Here is a 19,222-nt window from a genome sequence, read left to right on the forward strand (position 1 = left end):
GATACTCAACCTGTAAAAACTAACTTCCTTAATTAAATACTGAAGGTAGATAATTTTTTAAAGCAATAGCCTTAAGAGCTCAAGTTACTGAATATTAAACGTTTTGCTTGCAAAAAGTGAAATAAGTGAAAAGGCTGTGAGACACTACTAGAATTGTGGTAAATACAAGGCCAGAAAACATTTCCTAATTACTGGGAGCACTTTTTGTATGCTAGCAGTTTGTTTCATGTGTTATATACATAAAACGTAATTCTCATGATAATCCAGCTCCATCTAAAACATGACACAGAATGTAGATGGTCCCCGACCTAGGGTGGTCTGACTTAGAGTTTTTCAACTTTATGATGGTGTGAAAGGGAGGTGCATTAAGTAGAAGCTGTACTTTGAATTTTGAAGTTTGATATTTTCTCACACTAGTGATACATTGGACGATAGTCTTTACCAGTGCTGGGCAGCAGCTGCCTGGAGCTGCAGCTCCTGGTCAGCTGTGAGATCACAAGGGTAAACAGCCTTACTCTACAGTGTACTGTGTTGCCAGATGCCTTTTTTTTTTTGCCCAACTATAAGTTTATGTATGTGTTCTAAGCACATATAAGTTAGGACAGGCTAAGCTATGATGTTTGATAGGTGTGTTAAATGCATTTCGACTTGGGATATTTTCCACTTAGAATGGGTTTATTGTGGGAGAAAACTGTACTTTAAGTCAAGGCACATCTGTATAATAAAAATATAACAAAAGGCATTGGCCATGATAAGGTTAACTAGTTGTGAAATTAGTTTCAATTTTTAATATGTGCATATACATTTGTATCCATAGTACATACATGTATGTAAATGTGTTTCCAGACATGGTGTGAAATGTATTTCTTACTATAGGAAATGGTATAAAAGTTTGAAAATCACCGTGCTGCTTAAGTCAAACTAAACTCAGATGTTTTGTGAGAGGCCCTCTGATTATGTTAAATGCATATACAGGTAATGGTAATACACTGTTAGTGTCTTCTCGAATCAAGATAACAGTAGTAAATCATGCTATCCACATTATAGGGAGCTTTCAGTAAATACTAATGGACATGATAGTTTTGGTATAAGTACTTTATGCTTATTAGATTATGGTAGACTATTCTGGAGAATAAACTTTAAACAGTTGCAATATTTAGTGCTTGTAAAGATTCAGTACTGCAGACCATTCATTATGTTGGCATTTTCAAATAATTTGATAGTAAAATTTACCTCAAACTTATTTTAGATCATAAGCCTGCTTTGCTAAGTTGATGACTCACTATATGAATTCATTTTTGTGGTGGTATAAACACTAAGTATTTTATGTTTTATTTAAAGAATTTCTAACTGCTTAACATTTGTGGTTTAATTGTTAATTAGAAAAGTTATAATTGAGATTTTAAAATTCTGTCTAGAAATTATTTCTTAACATAAATTTAGGTGTGGGATAGTGATACTGGCAGACAAGTTCAGAGAATATCATGCTTCCAGTCTACTGTAAAGGTAAAATCTTAAGTAAATATGAGTTTTTATGGCAATCTATTTTTGTCTGAGAAGACATGGTTTAAAAAGTTAGACGAAATTACTTTAGTGGGTCTTATGAATTATTTCTTTCCACACACTTGTAGTCATTTCATTCGTGTGACACCAGATTTTTGAGAGCATATGTATTAAGTGTTAGAATGTTTCCATTTGAAATTAGAGCAAGGGATAATCCCAATAGCAAGATAAGGAAAAAGGTAGTACCCAGTATGTTTTTTTGTAGGTAGTTCTAGGAAGAGATATTACTTGCAGAATGACCGTAATAGTTGAAATTAGAGCAAGGGATAATCCCAATAGCAAGATAAGGAAAAAGGTAGTACCCAGTATGTTTTTTTGTAGGTAGTTCTAGGAGGAGATATTACTTGCAGAATGACCATAATAGTAGCTGGTCTGTTTTCTTTATACTTTGAATTTAAAATATAGAATTATTTGTCCCGTGACCCTGCCTTCACTAAGGTCACAAAGGCAAGACATGTCAGTTACTTAGTTTCAAAACTAAAAACTGACATGGCTAATTTGCTGCTACTGTTAGTTTTATTCATTTTACAAACAGTGATTGATTGGGGCTGATTATATGACAGAAGCTCTGCTACATTTTAGAGAAACAAACAGATAAGACTAGGTTGCTTGTAATACCTACAGAAATTAAGTGTTCAGAGAAAGTGCCACTGTTTTTTAGTAACGTAAGCAAGTTTTGGTAAAAGATAGTAGTAGTATTAGATGTTCTCTCATTTACTTTAAGGATAACTGATCTCCATATTGGAGCTCTTTTGTTTCTTTTTTTTCTTAATGTAAAAAGAATTGCTGTGTGCCACTAGTTAGGATAGTTCATTTTTTCCCAAAAAGGCAGGATCTCTGGTAGCCATCTCATGGCACTGTGCTGTTCAAAATATCAACTTAGTCAAGTTTCAGGGGAAGAAAGTGCCATGTACTATATATGCTTTTATCTAACTTAACAGTGGATTTTTAAAGAAGTCGTTAAAGTATTGATTTGATTAAAATCTCTATGTGGCCTGAAATGATGCGCCATTTACATTCCTTTAAAAATATTCTTGCTATCTGAAAAACTAAGGTCGTTAAGTTTCCAATGAAAATACATGGCTTGAAGGAACAAAGAAAAAAAAATTTAATGTATTTGGGGGAAATTCCTTTGGTAAACTGTGTTATGAACTGGTTATAGGAACTGGTCACTAAAAAAGTATCTTATTCCAATAAAGTGAAAGTAGTTTTAAAAGGGGTTTTACCGTGATGTGAATCAGCTAGATATTTGTGTTTGTTTTCTCCTGCTGTGATACTGTTTCACATAAAAATTGTTAAAAAATAGCATTGCACTCATTTAATTCAGTGGTCCAGTTGTTCTTGAATAGATAGCTTATCTAAGAAATTTATATCCCCAATATGAGAAATACTATCATTTATTTTTTGAACTAGCAACGTTTTTTATAAGGGTTGATGTTAGCAAGGAGATAGTGAAATTGGCATTTTATTACATATTGAGACTATAAATTGATGTCTTCCTGGAAGGTAGTTTGGCATTATGAATGAATCTAAATAAATTATTGTAGGTATTAATCCAGTGATCATTCTAGAAAACTCTTTAAAGGAAATAATCAGAAAATAGGGCAGAGATTTATGAACAGAAATGTGTACTACAAATACATTTTTATAAATGGATGTTTGGAAGTGCCCTAAATGTCTTATAAGAAAATAAATTATGGTAGATATATATACTAAAATTTGTATTTCAGAAGAATATTAAAAGAGGAAAATGCTAGTGGTAAAATGTTAAGTAACAAAAGCGTGTATTATCCTCAATAAAATATTATCAAACCAAATTCAGCAACATCTAAAAAGGATTATACACCATGACCAAGTGAGATTTATCCCTGGAATATGAGCTTAGTTTAACATCTGAAAATTAATCAATGAAATACACCCTAGTAAGAATAAAGGACCAAAACCACAGGATCATCTCAACAGAAAACAGAGAAGACATTTGACAAACTCCAACACCTTTCATGATAAAAATACCCCACAGACTAGGAATAGATGAGAATTTCTTTAACCTAATAAAGGGCTTCTGTGAAAATCTCAAGGCTAATTTTGTATTAATGGTGAAAGGCTAGGCTGGTGTGGTGGCTCATGCCTGCAATCCTAGCACTTTGGGAGACCAAAGTGGGTGGATTACTTGAGCTCAGGAGTTCGAGACCAGCCTGAGCAACATGGTGAAACTTCTCTACCAAAAAAAAAAAAAAAAAAAAAGAAAAATTAGCCAGCCTGGTGGCACATGTCTGTAATCCCAGTTATTACAGGAGGAAGTTATTACTGGAGGCTAAGGTGGAAGGATCGCTTGAGTCCAGGAGTTTGAGGCTGCAGCGAGTTGTAATTGTGCCACTGCACTGTAGCCTGGACGATAGAGCAAGACCCTGTCTCCAAAAAAAAAAAAAAAAAAAAAATTAAAAAAATGGTGAAAGACAAATAATTTCCCCAAAGATCAGGCACAAGATAAGGATGTCTGCTCTCAGCACATCTGTTTAACATTGTACTGGAGGTTTTAGCCAGGGCAGTTGGGCAATTAAAAAAAGAAATAAATGACATCCATATTGGAAAGGAAGAGCTAAAACTATCTCTATTCCCAAATGACATGATCTTGTGTATATAGAAAATCCTAAGTCCACAACCAAACTATTGAGGCTAGTAAATGGATTTAGCAAGGTTTCAGGATATAATATCAACACACAGAAGTCAATTGTATTTCTGTTCATTATCAATGAACATTCCAAAAATTAAGAAACAATTCCATTTACAGTAGCATCCAAAAGAATAAAATACTCAGAAATGGATGTAGGCTGGGCGGGGTGGCATATGCCTATAATCCTAGCACTTTGGGAGGCTGAGGTGGGAGGATTGCTTGAGACCAGGAGTTAAAGACTAACCTGCCAACATAGCAATACCCCATCACTATTAAAAGAAATTTGAAGAAGTAGGAGACTTACATATCAAAAACTATAAAACATTGTTGAAAGATATTAAAGATCTAAATAAATGGAAAGACATCCTGAGTGCATGGGTCAAATTTTACTACTGTTATGATTACACCACCACCCACATTGATCTACAGATTGAACCCAATCTTTATCAGAATTGTAGCTGGCTTTTTTTTTTTTTTGAGAAATTTACAAGCTGATCCTAAAATTCATATGGGAGTGCAAGGGACCTAGAATAGCCAAAACAGTCTTAAAATGGAAAAACAAAGTTCCAAGACACACTTCCCAATTTCAAAATTTAATATGAAGCTACAGTAGTCAAGACAGTGTGGTTTTGGCATAGTGATAGACATGTAGATCAATGGAATAGAATTAAAGGCCCAGAAGTAAAGCCTCACATAGCCAATTGATTTTTTGACAAGAGTGCCAAGAACCTTTAATGGAAGAAAGAATAGTCTCTTCAAAAAATGATGCTGTGTCAATTGGACATCCACATACAAAATAATGAAATTTTAATCCCTACTGCATGTCATATCCAAAAGTTAACTCAAATGGGTCAAAGACCCAAATGTAAGAGTTAAAACTACAAAAATCTTGGAAGAAATAAAGGAGTACGTCTTTGTGACCTTGGGCACATCTTAAATATGGGCATATCTTAAATATGACATCAAAAGCATATCAATAACAACAACCAAAAAAAATAAATTGGACCTCATCAAAATGAAGAGTTTTTGTGCTTCAAAGTGGAAAGACAACACACAGAATTGGAGAAAATATTTTCAAATCGTATATCTGATAAGGGACTTGTGTATACAATCTATGAAGAATTTAGTAAAAAAGCAAATACTCCAATTAAAAATAGACAAGATTTGAAAGAAAGAAATTTCTCCAAAGAAGATAAACAAATGTCAAATAAGCACATGAAAAAGAGGGTTCAACATCATTAGTCACTAGAGAAATGCAAGTCAAAACCACAGTGAAATACTATTTCCTATATACTAAAGTGGCTAATATGTAAAAGACAAGTGTTGGTAAGAATGTGGAGCAATTATAACCTTCATACATTTCTGGTGGGATCTAGAATGATATAATACAGCCACCTTGGAAAACAGTTAAACAGAATTATCATTTGACCCAGCAGTCTCACTCCTTGCTATTATCCCCAAGAGATATGAAAATGTAAGTTCATATAAAAATGTATACATAATTGTTCATAGCAATATTATAATTGTCAAAATGGAAACAACCTATATGTCCATCAACTGATGAATAAACACAATGTATGTCCACACAGTGGAATACTATTTGGCAGTAAAAAGAAATGAAACACTAGCATTAAAAATCCAGAGATTAGGCCGGGCGCGGTGGCTCAAGCCTGTAATCCCAGCACTTAGGTAGGCCGAGACGGGCGGATCACGAGGTCAGAAGATCGAGACCATCCTGGTTAACACGGTGAAACGTCGTCTCTACTAAAAAAATACAAAAAAACTAGCCGGGCGAGGTGGCGGGTGCCTGTAGTCCCAGCTACTTGGGAGGCTGAGGCAGGAGAATGGCATAAACCTGGGAGGCGGAGCTTGCAGTGAGCTGAGATCGCACCACTGCACTCCAGCCCGGGCAACAGAGCAAGACTCCGTCTCAAAAAAAAAAAAAAAAAAAAAAAAAAAATCCAGAGATTAGACAGAGTAGGAGCACTAGAAATATAAACTGCATTGGTTATTTTCAATTCTTTTTAATCCAACAGTTTTTTGTTTGTTTGTTTGTTTTTTGAGATGGAGTCTCGCTCTGTCGCCCAGGCTGGAGTGCAGTGGCGCGATCTTGGCTCACTACAAGCTCCGCCTCCCGGGTTTACGCCATTCTCCTGCCTCAGCCTCCCGAGTAGCTGGGACTACAGGCGCCCGCCAACTCACCCGGCTAGTTTTTTTTTGGTATTTTTGTAGAGACGGGGTTTCACTGTGTTAGCCAGGCTGGTCTCGATCTCCTGACAGTTTTAAAAGCAGCCCTGCTCAGCCTAGGCAAGATTACCAGAACCTCTGAGGCCTTTTATTTTCTGTTCTTCTCCCTTGCTCTTGGCCTTGTCTGACTCAGAGTCAGTGGACAAGGAGAGTACTATTAAAGGCTTATATGGTACTTGAAACACTCACTTTCCTGAGTCTACCAAATATATAGAATTGAGAAGACTTAGGCGTTATTTATTCTAAAGATACAGAGAAACTAAGGTCATAGTTTCAGTTTGATTTAAAAAGGAGTTGAGGCAGTTGTGTATTAGTAATTTATTACTGAGTAACAAATTACCTCAAAACGTAGTGTCTTAAAACAATAAACATTTGTCATCTCACAGTGTTTGTGATTAGGACTAGAGAGCATCTTCTCTGGGTGGTTCTGGCTCAGGGCCTCTCCTGAGGCTCCTGCTATCTGAAGGGCTGACTGTGGTGGAGGAGCTACCTCCCAGGAGGCTCACCTGTGTGGTTGGCAAGTTAGTGCTGGTTTTTGCCCAGAGGCCTCAGCTCTTTGCTACATGAACCTTTCTCCATGTGACCGCTTTAGTGTCTTCACCTTAGAGCATGTGATCCAAGAGAGAACAAGGAGGAGGCCACAGTGTATTTTATGACTTAGTCTTGTAAGTCACACATCATCCCTCTTGCCAGATTCTGTTTGGTAGAAGCTAGTCACTTAGTAGTGCCCACATGTTCTACTAAGGAGAAATAAGCTCCACCTATTGAAGGAAGGGGTTAAAGAACTTGGGGATATATTTTAAAACCACTGAACAATGACTGCTTGAGTTTCTAACCTGATATACATTTCAAATACATTTTGCAGTGTTTAACTGTTCTGCAGAGACTAGATGTTTGGCTTTCCGGTGGGAATGACCTGTGTGTGTGGAACCGAAAATTAGATCTCCTGTGTAAGACTAGCCACCTCTCTGATACAGGTAAAAAAACAAATCAAGGTAATTTTGAACTGTGATTGACAGACTCTAGAAGACACAGCAGATCTTCAGAGAGACTTCCCATAAGTAGAAAGGTCAATATAGGGGATTTTTCTTTTCAGTTCTGAAGATAACAGGTAGCCATATTCAATTCAGATCAGGGGTTGTGTAAAATACATTTTTATCCTGAATCAGAAGGAGAAGACTCCAATCCTTTTGACTTCCCCTTCCCTTCTAACAGAATTTCTCAAGAACAACCTTTTCCAATGCTCTTAGGCTGTTTTCTTGAACTGTGTTTGATGAGCACGCTGATACCTAGAAGCAGACCCTTACACCTTTATAGTAGCATTTGTGGGGTCATTAACTTTGAATAAATGCCTAAGGATGACCTCTTTTTACAATTGTCCTTACCAAAAAGTTCATACATGTGCAATCTTACTGATAAAGTTTCATTTTCTCAGAATTCTGTGTGCATGTGCTTTTGGTTTCAACAGAAAAAAAATAATCAAATCAGTTTTGACTTTTTGATACCAAGGATCTTAAAAAATAAAATCTATTTTTAGAGTAAAATATTTAAATATAAATGGGTAGATTTTAATAACAACCTTGAAGTCACAGTATTAACTATCGTTATTTCTAAAAATAATCAAATGAGCCTGGTTATCCTAAAAGGAACATTATCGTGCACGTTGTTGACATTTCAATGGTAGCAGGAGCCCTGTGAATTGAATTTGGTTACTAATAGGAGCTAGCATAGCTCCACACAGATATTTTAAAGTATCAGAAAAATAATGACTTAGGAAAACTAAATCCATACATTGCTAGGGTTTACAATTTAACCACTCAGTTTAACATTTGATTACTAATAATCTTGCTCAAATCTAGAATATATTTCCCAGTGTACTATTACCATGAATTATACATCTTTATGTTCATTTTCCTCTCTCTTTCACTAGCCTGTGGTTTTCATGAATTTTATTTTGGTAAAGTTATATTGTAAAATGTTGAAATTGGGGCTGAAAAGAATCTTCTGTGTGTTCCTGGAAATAGCCACCTCTTATTGCAGTCTCCCTTTGTTTTGCAAGTTATCTTTAAGTACTATATATTAAGTCATCACAATACTGCCGTTCATCAGTGTCTCAAGAGTTAACAGAGGCTTTGAAGGTATCTGTGGGAAAGCCTTGAGAAGGCCGTGGGTTACCACTGGTGAGCTGTTCGTCATTTGGGTTTTCCGCATTACCGGAGGCCAGATTGTTAACAGTGTTATTAGACCCTTATGCCATGATGTCCTTTCATAAGCCCTGCTTGATTTATGGACTGGTGATGGAGCTTTTACAAGCAGTTATTCTGTGTTTGGAAATAAGCAAAGATAATCTTAGTCAATGTGATACAATGGAAGGAGCCCTGGACTAAAACACAGGGCATCCGTGTCCTTTCCAGCAATATGTTCTGTGATTCTGAGTATTAGGTTGCTACTTCTGGATTGTTGGGCTTCTAGAATTTTCACATACAAGTTAGTGAAATATTTTTAAACAAGCTGTTTTCTGCATTTAGTATTCTTCTCTTGCTACTCACCCTGCTGCTCTCCCATGTCCTCTGCCTTCTCTGTACCACTCCTTTGCCTTCCTTGCAGCACCATTTCCTCCTCCTTGTACATGGGAAAATACAAATCCTACTGTTAAAACACGCCTATGTGGAGAAAAATCTTGGCCAGAAATACTGTCCAAATCACAACAATTAGTCCTTTGATGGATGGAAGGATAAGCAAATGAGTAGACCATTTTCCACACTTGCATATATATATCGTAAATTACATATATATCATAATGGAAAAATTAAACAGGTTTTTTTTTTTCTTTTGCCAACATGTAGTGGTTCTAATATATCAACTTTTTTATTCATGCCCACAGAAGTAAAATTGTAACATGCCTTGTAGAAGTTATAGTTACCCTAAAATCATGATTTGGCTATGAAAAGATACTCAGACCTCTTTACTTAAATAAGTGAAGTGTGTTAGAATGTTGAATCTGATTCTTTCAATAATAGAAGAAAATTTGTACGTGTATTAATGGATCCACAGACATGCTATTTGAAGGCCGCTTTCTTAGCTGCTGACTGTTGGCTAGTTCGTTCAGCGCCAGGGAGCCTGCTCAATCTTCTTAAGTTTACAGGAAGGAAAACCCCAATTTTACATCACTTTTGAGCTAGCCATCTTGTAAATGGGTAATGGTGATTATCTTAAGGGATCCCTTGTAAATAAGTTTGAATGGCTGAATCTACCACTTTTATCACCACAGTAAAAAAAAAAAAAAAAAAAAAAAAAAAAAAGTACAAAAAATAACAACTCCATATTCTGCTTTTAATAAATCAATAATGTCTTCCAAAAGTCTCAGAAACCTACATTTAACAAAATCATTTTCCATGAGTAAGCAAGCGAGGAAGTGTGTGTGGAGCTAGTTCTGTGTGCTTTATCTTCTTTATGGAAAACGACTGACATAAAACTGAGAATGTTTTTGTTTTTGATCTAATCTGTGAGAAAAATAATTTGACCTTTGTTTTATATGTTTTTGGAGGTATTAGTGCTTTGGTTGAAATACCTAAGAACTGTGTTGTGGCAGCAGTTGGCAAAGAACTGAGTGAGTATGAATTTTTTTCTTCCTCTTTTTCTTCTTGTATATTTTCAATGAGAATTGTATACACATGCTGAAAGACTAATTTGTTTTTTATTTAAGGGACATCTCCCTGTGCCCCAGTCTTGGCTTCTTGGGATCGTTGAAGTGATACAGAGACTGAGACATTTTCAGGATGTTAGGCCAGGTTTCTTTTTCTTATTAGTCTTTTAATCAGTATGTTAGCTTGGTTAAACAGTATATTGCTTCTTATTCCAAAACTCCAGTCTCAAGATGACTTCATAATATTCCAACTAAAGTAGAATTTCCCATAAGTTTGATGTGTATCAGAAAGAGTTCTCTTTTCTGTTGACTGAAATCTTCTTTTGACAACCACAGTGGCTGTCAGGATTAAATAACCTTGCTAGAGATTTGTAGTTTGGTAAAATACTGTCGGAGACACAGAAAGAAGCATGGCATGACCTGTCTTCCAGAGAGAAATGTGAGAAAGAAAAGATACTTTTCGTAATTTGAAAAGGACATGATCTCTGAGATTTGTCACTTCTCAGGTGGTAGTCATCCTAGTCTTTGAGCTTCCACAGCACTTGGTCCAGTGGCGTATTAAACACTCAGTATATTGACGGTAAGCCTGTTTATAAACAAGTCTCTCTCCCACTCTGGACTGAGCATTTGTGACTGGCCCTCATTCACATTTGGTACCTAGAGTTCCCGGAACATAAATGTTTAGTAAATGCTGTTGATAGAATCACGTCAGTAGATTTTATTATGGGTTTTGTGCATTGATTAAAGTTAGGATTTATACTAGTTTAAATAAAACTGTATTTGTTAAAGTCGATAATGAGAAAAGCAACACATTGAACATTAGTCAAAAGAACTGCATGACATATAAACATTATAAGACATACTCAGAGAATTTATAATTTAATGGTATATGCCTAGGAATCAAAAACTTTTTAAAAAAGAAGCTGCTTATGTCTTTACTGAGTTGAAGTTAAGCTTGGATTTGCAGCTTATTCTGTAGTAATGCTTATTGGCCTGGGGACATGAGTAGAGAAAGCTGATGGTGGAGGTGATTCAGGAATGTGGGCTAGTCACTGGCTAGGGAGTGAGTGAGTTGAGATAGCCAGACATCCATCGAAACCCTAGAGAGAATGGGAGCTTCAGTGTTTGGAAAAGTCAGTAAAGGAAGAGGGTTCTTCAGGACACATTCAGTGTGGGTTTTAGTAGATCATCTCAAACATCTCAAGCATTTGAAAGAAATAGTTTAAAGTAGTATGAATATGGCTTTTTGTTTTTTGGAAATGGGTTTTTCAGTATGGTAGGTATTTTTCACTTAATGAAATGCTTTTTTTTAGAGAAGAAGTGGAATTTTATCCTCTGAACATTGTAATAAAATTTTATCTGTCTTTTTCATTTAGTAATTTTCAGGTTGGTAGCACCCACAGAAGGATCACTAGAATGGGATATTCTTGAAATTAAGCACCTTCTTGATCACCAGGATAATATTCTCTCATTGATTAATGTCAATGGTAAGCTCATTGTGTACATTTATTGTGTACAATTTTGTGCCTGTTAACACAACCTGCTCTGAACCATGAGCCTTGCTTTGTTCTGGGATTCTAGCATAAGTCATTAAAATAATGCTTTAGATTAGTAGGGATTGTCATTCTCTTTTACTCTGAAGTTTTAGCCAGTGGAGCTGAGCAAGTTCCCTAGATTGCTAGGTCTAAGATTTAGGGACAAGGAAAATAGAGTAAGGCAGAGAAAAGAAAATAGAGGAGAACATAATCTCAGGCGCCGCTTGGTAGCTGTGGGATGACTGTCACAGGCTGTTTCAGCATTTTTGGCAGGTGGTTCTGGCTAGTTCCTCTTTTGTAAAGAGATTGGAAATATGCCCTTTTGTCTTGCCGTCCACACCATACAATATCACACAGCATATACACTTACACTAGAATGAGCAGGATTCAAGCCAGTTGTAATCCTGATTGAAGACTCTCAAACAATAACACCAAACTAAAGTAAAAGTCTGCAGAAAATGGGTCGTGTCTTCCCTTCCTTATGATGGGGGTTTTGACTTGCTGTACATCCTATTTGGCTTCCTAAATGATTTTAATGAGTATCGCCTGTGAGCTAAATCTGACATCAGATGGCAAGATCACAAACCACTGATCTTGACATTCAGTTCACTTGCAAATAAGTGACAGCTTATATCATCAGAACTGTGCTGGGTGATCTGTGTATGAAGTCATGTGAGAGGACTCTTGGTGGCTTCAGTTTGATAGTCTGGTGGAGCCTGCAGGACGCTCCTGTAAGGATGCTGGGAATACGATGTAGTGGAAGGACTAGACAGCACCCCAGCAACATATCTCCCTGAGGCCTGGCTTGGCTTTGTTATTTTATTTTATTTTATTTTATTTTATTTTATTTTATTTTATTTTATTTTATATTTTATTTTATTTTATTTTATTTTATATTTTATTTTATTTTATTTTATATTTTATGTTATGTTATGTTATGTTATGTTATGTTATGTTATGTTATGTTATTTTATTTTATTTTTGAGACGGAGGCTCCCTGTGTTACCCAGGCTGGAGTTCAGTGGCGCGGTCTTGACTCACTGCAACTTTTGCCTCCCAGGTTCAAGCAATTCTTCTGTCTTAGCCTCCCAAGTAGCTGGGACTACAGGCGCATGCCACCACGCCTGGCTAATTTTTGTACTTTTAGTGGAGACAGGGTTTCACCATATTGGCCAGGCTGGTCTCGAACTCCTGACCTCATGATCTGCCTGCCTCAGCCTCCCAAAGTGCTGGGATTACAAGCATGAGCCACCGAGCCTGGCCGGCTTTGTTTTTAAGCAGTATTTTGTGTAAGCGTGAGACAAAGGGGAGCAAGGGGCACAGAGAGTACCAAGCCTAGTCTCCATTTGTGTCCATTCAGTCATGTGTTCAGATATACCAGTAAGAATGTCCCTCCCAGCTCCAAAATCTTCCTCCCTAATAGCCATCTTACTGTAAAACCCAGCTGCAGGTCTTTCTAAGGACTAGATTGTCTGTGGTGATAGAACAGTGGTTGCTGGTGTCCCTTTAATGTTCTCTGGGGGCTCTTGTTCTCTAGCCGTGGATGGAGACATAGCACAAAAGGCAAGTTCTTACTTGGGAAGCCCTCTGAAGCCTCATTGGTGACACTGAGTCTTAAGTCTCAAGTTCCCAGGGCTGCTGAGAAAAGCCCAGCAGTATTTGGCCCATTACACTGGTCACGCGTAGTTACTTTGTTTTAGCAGCGAAGCACTGGTACTATTGAGCCAGCATGGTTACTGAAATGAAGACGATGGGATGGTACTAGATAGCCTGAACCTCATGGCACTTCTTTTACCATGTGAGACACAGAGGAACTTACAGCAGTTTCTGAAAACTTTCTTCAAGTATTCCTTTGCCAAATCCGTAAGGGGAAAAAAGGGAAAACTAAAGAAAAAATTGTTAATGAAAGTTACAGAAAGCATCATATACTTTTTACTGCCTTTTAAATGATCTTTTTAAAAAAATTCTTCTAAAAATAATGGGATACATGTGCAGAATGTGCAGGTTTGTTACATAGGTATACTTGTGCCATGGTGGTTTGCTGCCCCTATCAACCTGTCCTCTCAGTTTCCTCCCCTTCCCCCCAAGAGGTGCTGGTGTGTGTTGTTCCCCTCTCTGTGTCCATATGTTCTCATTGTTCAATTTCCACTTAGAGTGAGAACATGCGGCATTTGATTTTCTGTTCCTGTGTTAGTTTGCTGAGGATGATGGCTTCTAGCTTCATGACCATGTGCCTGCAAAGGACATGATCTCATTCCTTTTTATGGCTGCATAGTATTCCATGGTGTGTATGTGCCACATTTTCTTTATCTAGTCTATCATTGATGGGCATTTGGGTTGGTTCCGTATCTTTGCTGTTGTAAATAGTGCTGCAGTAAACATACATGTGCATGTGCCTTTGTAGTAGAATGATTTATAGTCCTTTAGGTATATACCCAGTAATGGGATTGCTGGGTCAAGTGGTATTTCTGGTTCTAGATCCTTGAGGAATCGCCATACTGTCTTCCACAATGGTTGAACTAATGTACACTCCCACCAACAGTGTAAAAGTGTTCTTCCTATTCTCCACAGCCTCGTCAACATCTGTGGTTTCCTGACTTTTTAATTAATTGCCATTCTGACTGGTGTGAGATGGTATCTTGTGATTTTGATTTGCATTTCTCTAATGATCAGTGATGTTGAGCTTTTTTTTGTATGTTTGTTGGCCACATAAATGTCTTCAGAAGTGCCTGTTCATATCCTTTGCCCACTTTTTGATGGGGTTGTTTTTTTCTTGTAAATTAAAGTTCCTTATAAATTCTGGATATTAGCCCTTTGTTGGGTAGATTGCAAAAATTTTCTCCCATTTTGTAGATTGCCTTTTCACTCTGATGGTAGTTTCTTTTGCTATGCAGAAGCTCTTTTTAATTAGATCCCATTTGTCTGCTTTGGCTTTTGTTGCAGTTGCTTTTGGCATCTTTGTCATGAAGTCTTTGCCCATGCCTATGTCCTGAATGGTATTGCCTAGGTTTTCTTATAGGGTTTTTATGGTTTTAGGTCTTTCTTACGTTTAAGTCTTTAATTCATCTTGAGTTAATTTTTGTATAAAGTGTAAGGAAGGGGTCCAGTGTCTGTTTTCTGCATATGGCTAGCCAGTTTTCTTAGCACTATTTACTGAATAGGAGATCCTTTCCCCATTGCTTGTTTTTGTCAGGTTTATTGAAGATCAGATGGCTGTAGATGTGTGGTGTTATTTCTGAGGTCTCTGTTCTGCTCCATTGGTTTATATGTCTGTTTTGGTACCAGTTCCATGCTGTTTTGGTTACTGTAGCCTTGTAGTATAGTTTGAAGTCAGGTAACGTGATGTCTCCAGCTTTGTTCTTTTTGCTTAGGATTGTCTTGGCTATACGGGGTCTTCTTTGATTCTATATGAAATTTAAAATAGTTTTTTCTAATTTAATGTCAGTGGTAGTTTGATGGGAATAGCATTGAATCTATAAATTACTTTAGGCAGTCTGGCCATTTTCACGATATTGATTCTTCCTATCTATGAGGATGGAATGTTTTTCCATTTATTTGTGTCCTCTCTTATTTTCTTGACCAGTGGTTTATAGTTCTCTTTCACATCCCTTGTTAGCTGTATTCCTAGGTACTTTACTCTCTTTGTAGTGATTGTGAATGGGAGTTCATTCATGATTTGGCTCTCTGCTTGTCTATTGTTGGTATAAAGGAATTCTTGTGGTTTTTGCACATGGATTTTGTATCCTGAGACTTTGTTGAAGTTGGTTATCAGTTTAAGGAGTTTTTGGGCTGAGATAATGGGGTTTTCTAAATATACAATCATGTCATCTGCAAACAGAGACAATTTGACTTCCTCTCTTCCTATTTGAATACCCTTTATTTCTTTCTCCTTCCTGATTGCCCTGGCCAGAACTTCCAATACTATGTTGAATAGGAGTGGTGAGAGAGGGCATCCTTGTCCTGTACCAGGTTTTAAAGGGAATGCTTCCAGCTTTTGCCCATTCATACGATATTGGCTGTGGGTTTCTTATAAATAGCTCTTATTATTTTGAGATACCTTTCATCAATACCTAGTTTATTGAGAATTTTTAATATGAAGGGATGTTAAATGTTATCAAAGGCCTTTTCTGCATCTATTGAGATAATCATGTGGTTTTTGTCATTGGTTCTGTTTATGTGATGGATTATGTTTATTGATTTGCATATGTTGAACCATCCTTGCAACCCAGGGATGAAGCCTACTTGATTGTGGTGGGTAAGTTTTTTGATGTGCTGCTGGATTGTGTTTGCCAGTATTTTATTGAGAATTTTTGCATCGATGTTCATCAGCGATATTGGCCTGAAGTTTTCTTTTTTTGTTGTGTCTCTTCCCGGTTTTGGTATCAGGATGATGCTGGCCTCATAAAATGAATTAGGAAGTCCCTCCTTTTCAGTTGTTTGGAATAGTTTCGCAAGGAATGGTACCAGCTCCTCTTTGTACCTCTGGTAGAATTCAGCTGTGAATCCGTCTGGTCCTGGACTTTTTTTGGTTGGTAGACTATTAATTTCTGCCTCAATTTCAGAACTTGTTATTGGTCTATTCAGGGATTTGACTTCTTCTGGTTTAGTCTTGGGAGGGTGTATGTGTCCAGGAATTTATTCATTTCTTCTAGATTTTCTAGTTTATTTGTATAGAGGTGTTTATAATATTAACTGACGGTAGTTTGTATTTCTGTGGGGTCAGTGGTGATATCCCCTTTATCATTTTTTATTGTGTCTATTTGATTCTTCTCTCTTTTCATCTTTATAAGTCTAGCTAGTGGTCAATTTTGTTAATTTTTTCAGAAAAAAAAATAGCTCCTGGATTCATTGATTTTTTTTGGAGAGTTTTTCGTGTCTCTATCTCCTTCAATTCTTCTCTGATCTTAGTTATTTCTTGTCTTCTTCTAGCTTTTGGATTTTTTACTTTTAAAGTACTTTTTACTTTATAAACTCTATGACTATAAAATTATACTACAGATAATAAATAAGCCAAAAGTATATTTAGGAATCAAACATGACCAAGTAGTCTGTTAAAATTTGAAAATGATTTGCTGACAATCTCATCTTTCAGTACATAGGCATGTTAGCTGTGATGTGGATGTCAGTGATCCTGAAATGTTTATGTTGTACGATACCCTGCTTCACTTGCAGCTCTGCTTCTTTCTCCTCACCCACTACCAATGAAAGATATGGCCAGTTGCTTGGGATTGTACATCACAGGGCAAGTCTTATTTTCAGAGGGGTGGCCCCAGGGCAACCTTAAACTTGTATGACAGAACACCAACAAGTGTGGATAATGAGTACCAGATTTGCTAAAAAGATTGGAATGCCCCAGGCAGAAGGTTTTCTAAGACAGACCAAAAATAACTGCTAATCTCTCTAGGCAGAAGGCTCTGGGTGCTCCTTTATTTTATTCCTTGTCTTGTATCATGTTGCCAGCATGCTTTGGTAATCATGAGGTGTTAGTACTTGTGAGGGATGGATAGACAGATAACAGGTGAGATTTTCATACTAAGTGGCTTTTGATACAGGATGAAAATCCATCTACTAATAATATATCATTGAGGTTGGTTGTCATGAAACATTTTGAATGACCTATTTGGGAATTAGTTTACCATGTGTAAACTGCTTAAAAATATGTGCCGATTGGCCAGGCACGGTGACTCACGCCTGTAATCCCAGCACTTTGGGAGCCTGAGGGGGTTGGATCACTTGAGGTCAGAAGTTCGAGATCAGCCTGGCCAACATGGCGAAACCTGTCTCTACTAAGAATACAATTAGCCAGGTTTGGTGTCACATGCCACATAGGAGGCTGAGACAGGAATCGCTTGAACTTGGGAGGTGGAGGTTACAGGGAGCCAAAATTGTGTTACTGCACTCCAGCCTGGGCGACAGAGCGGGGGGGAATGCTGACTCAGCTGAATGCCAGTATTTTATTTTTAGGGAAAATTCCAACTGGTCGTTAATATTTTGTTTCTACTGCATGGAGGAATCACAGACACTTGGAGGATTAAGTCAGAGCAGGCAGCTGCATGGTCTCAGTAGGTTAATTCTGTGTTACGAGTACAGATGCAGAGTGAGAGTCAAGGGGAATCTTCCCTCCTTAGCATCTCTGGTTCTTCTGTAGTTTGAATGAAATTGGAAAAAGGAGGGAAAGGAGTGGGAAAGAAGGTCCTGGGAAGATTAGGACTGCCTTAACTTTCCCACTACTAAAACTAGAAGCCCATTTTGCTCCACAGATGAGAAGTGATTTCTCCACAGAGTAAGTTCTATAGAGTCTGTTAATGAACTATAGAAATTAGATATTAATAATCTACCTATTATAGCCTTGGAGCCAAGACAAATAATGTTTACATGTAGGGTTGCTGGTAATTCTGTATCTCTTAAGAGATTGTTCGTGTGATCATTAGAGATTTCTGTCTTGCTGGTTTATTTGATAAATGAAATAATTAAATCATAATTACTCATCTATGTATTCCTAAATTAACAAGTAATAGGATGTTTTAATACAGTTAATGTGGAATAATACCAGGGGCTCAAAATACTACCAGGGGTGCAAAGATAACATTTGATGTCTTTTTTAAATGGCTACCTGTTTATTATTCAATTTAATTTTTACAGTCATCTCATTTAATGCATGAGGAATCCAAGATAAAGGTTAAACTTCTTCCTAAAGACCACCTGGCTAGCAACAGGCAGAGCCAAAATCAGAACATGGATTTCTAGACTAAGTGCATTATACTCTTCTGTCTTACCCTAAATATGTAATAATTTAAATAAATTACATTTATTTGAAATAAGTCTAGCAGTTGTACATGTTCTATTAAATATGTTGTGTGTAAAGTATATAATATGTAAAATGGAAAAAATCCACTTTTAAAGGTTTTAAAAACTGGTACAACTTATACGTAATCATAGTAGAAAAATATGAAAATAGTGAAAAATATTAAAAATATAAGTTAAAATCTTTCCACTATCCAGTATTAAACACCAGTCCACATCTTTCTAGGTGATTTTCTGGGCATATGTATGTGTGTACATGTGTGTTCATATGGTTTACTGTTTTGTAACAATATGTCATAAGTATATTTCCATATCTAAGCTTATATTGATAAGCATACTTTTGTAACTTAATTTTTAATAACAGCATTGCTATTTCATTTTGTTGATGTCTTATTTATTCAATTCTCAATTCGATGTGTAGTTATCTTCAGATTTTTAAGAGTGTGTATTTGTACATATATGTATGTAACAACCTTGTACATTTATGTATTTCCTTCAGGATAAATTCCTAGAAGTGGAATTGTTGGATCAAGAGATTTACATTTTTTAGGTTTTGATACATATTAGCAAATTAATCTTTGAAAAAAAAAGCCAGTGTATTAGGCAGTACATGAATGTGCTGATTTCTTATGCTTTTGCCAGTACTGTATTGGGTATTTTCCTGTTTTATAATATTTCCTGATTCATAAGTAAATAAATGATATCTCTCTTTTTTTATTTCTTTGATTATTAAAGGAATTGAACATCTTTTCA

General features: G+C 36.6%; 1 protein-coding gene across 2 annotated transcripts in view; it reads left to right on the top strand.

The window, feature by feature from the left end:
- The window catches only part of LOC105475111 (WD repeat domain 41), a 182,657-nt gene that overhangs the window by 155,130 nt on the left and 8,305 nt on the right, over positions 1 to 19,222 (top strand). For both annotated transcript variants that reach the window (XM_071098802.1, XM_011730118.2), the window contains 4 exons: positions 1,444 to 1,506; positions 7,350 to 7,461; positions 10,032 to 10,094; positions 11,507 to 11,617. In XM_071098802.1, coding sequence (XP_070954903.1) covers positions 1,444 to 1,506; positions 7,350 to 7,461; positions 10,032 to 10,094; positions 11,507 to 11,617 — 349 coding nt within the window. The remainder of the gene's footprint in view (positions 1 to 1,443; positions 1,507 to 7,349; positions 7,462 to 10,031; positions 10,095 to 11,506; positions 11,618 to 19,222) is intronic.

Source organism: Macaca nemestrina, chromosome 6 (assembly GCF_043159975.1).
Source record: "Macaca nemestrina isolate mMacNem1 chromosome 6, mMacNem.hap1, whole genome shotgun sequence".
Lineage (NCBI taxonomy): Eukaryota > Metazoa > Chordata > Mammalia > Primates > Cercopithecidae > Macaca > Macaca nemestrina.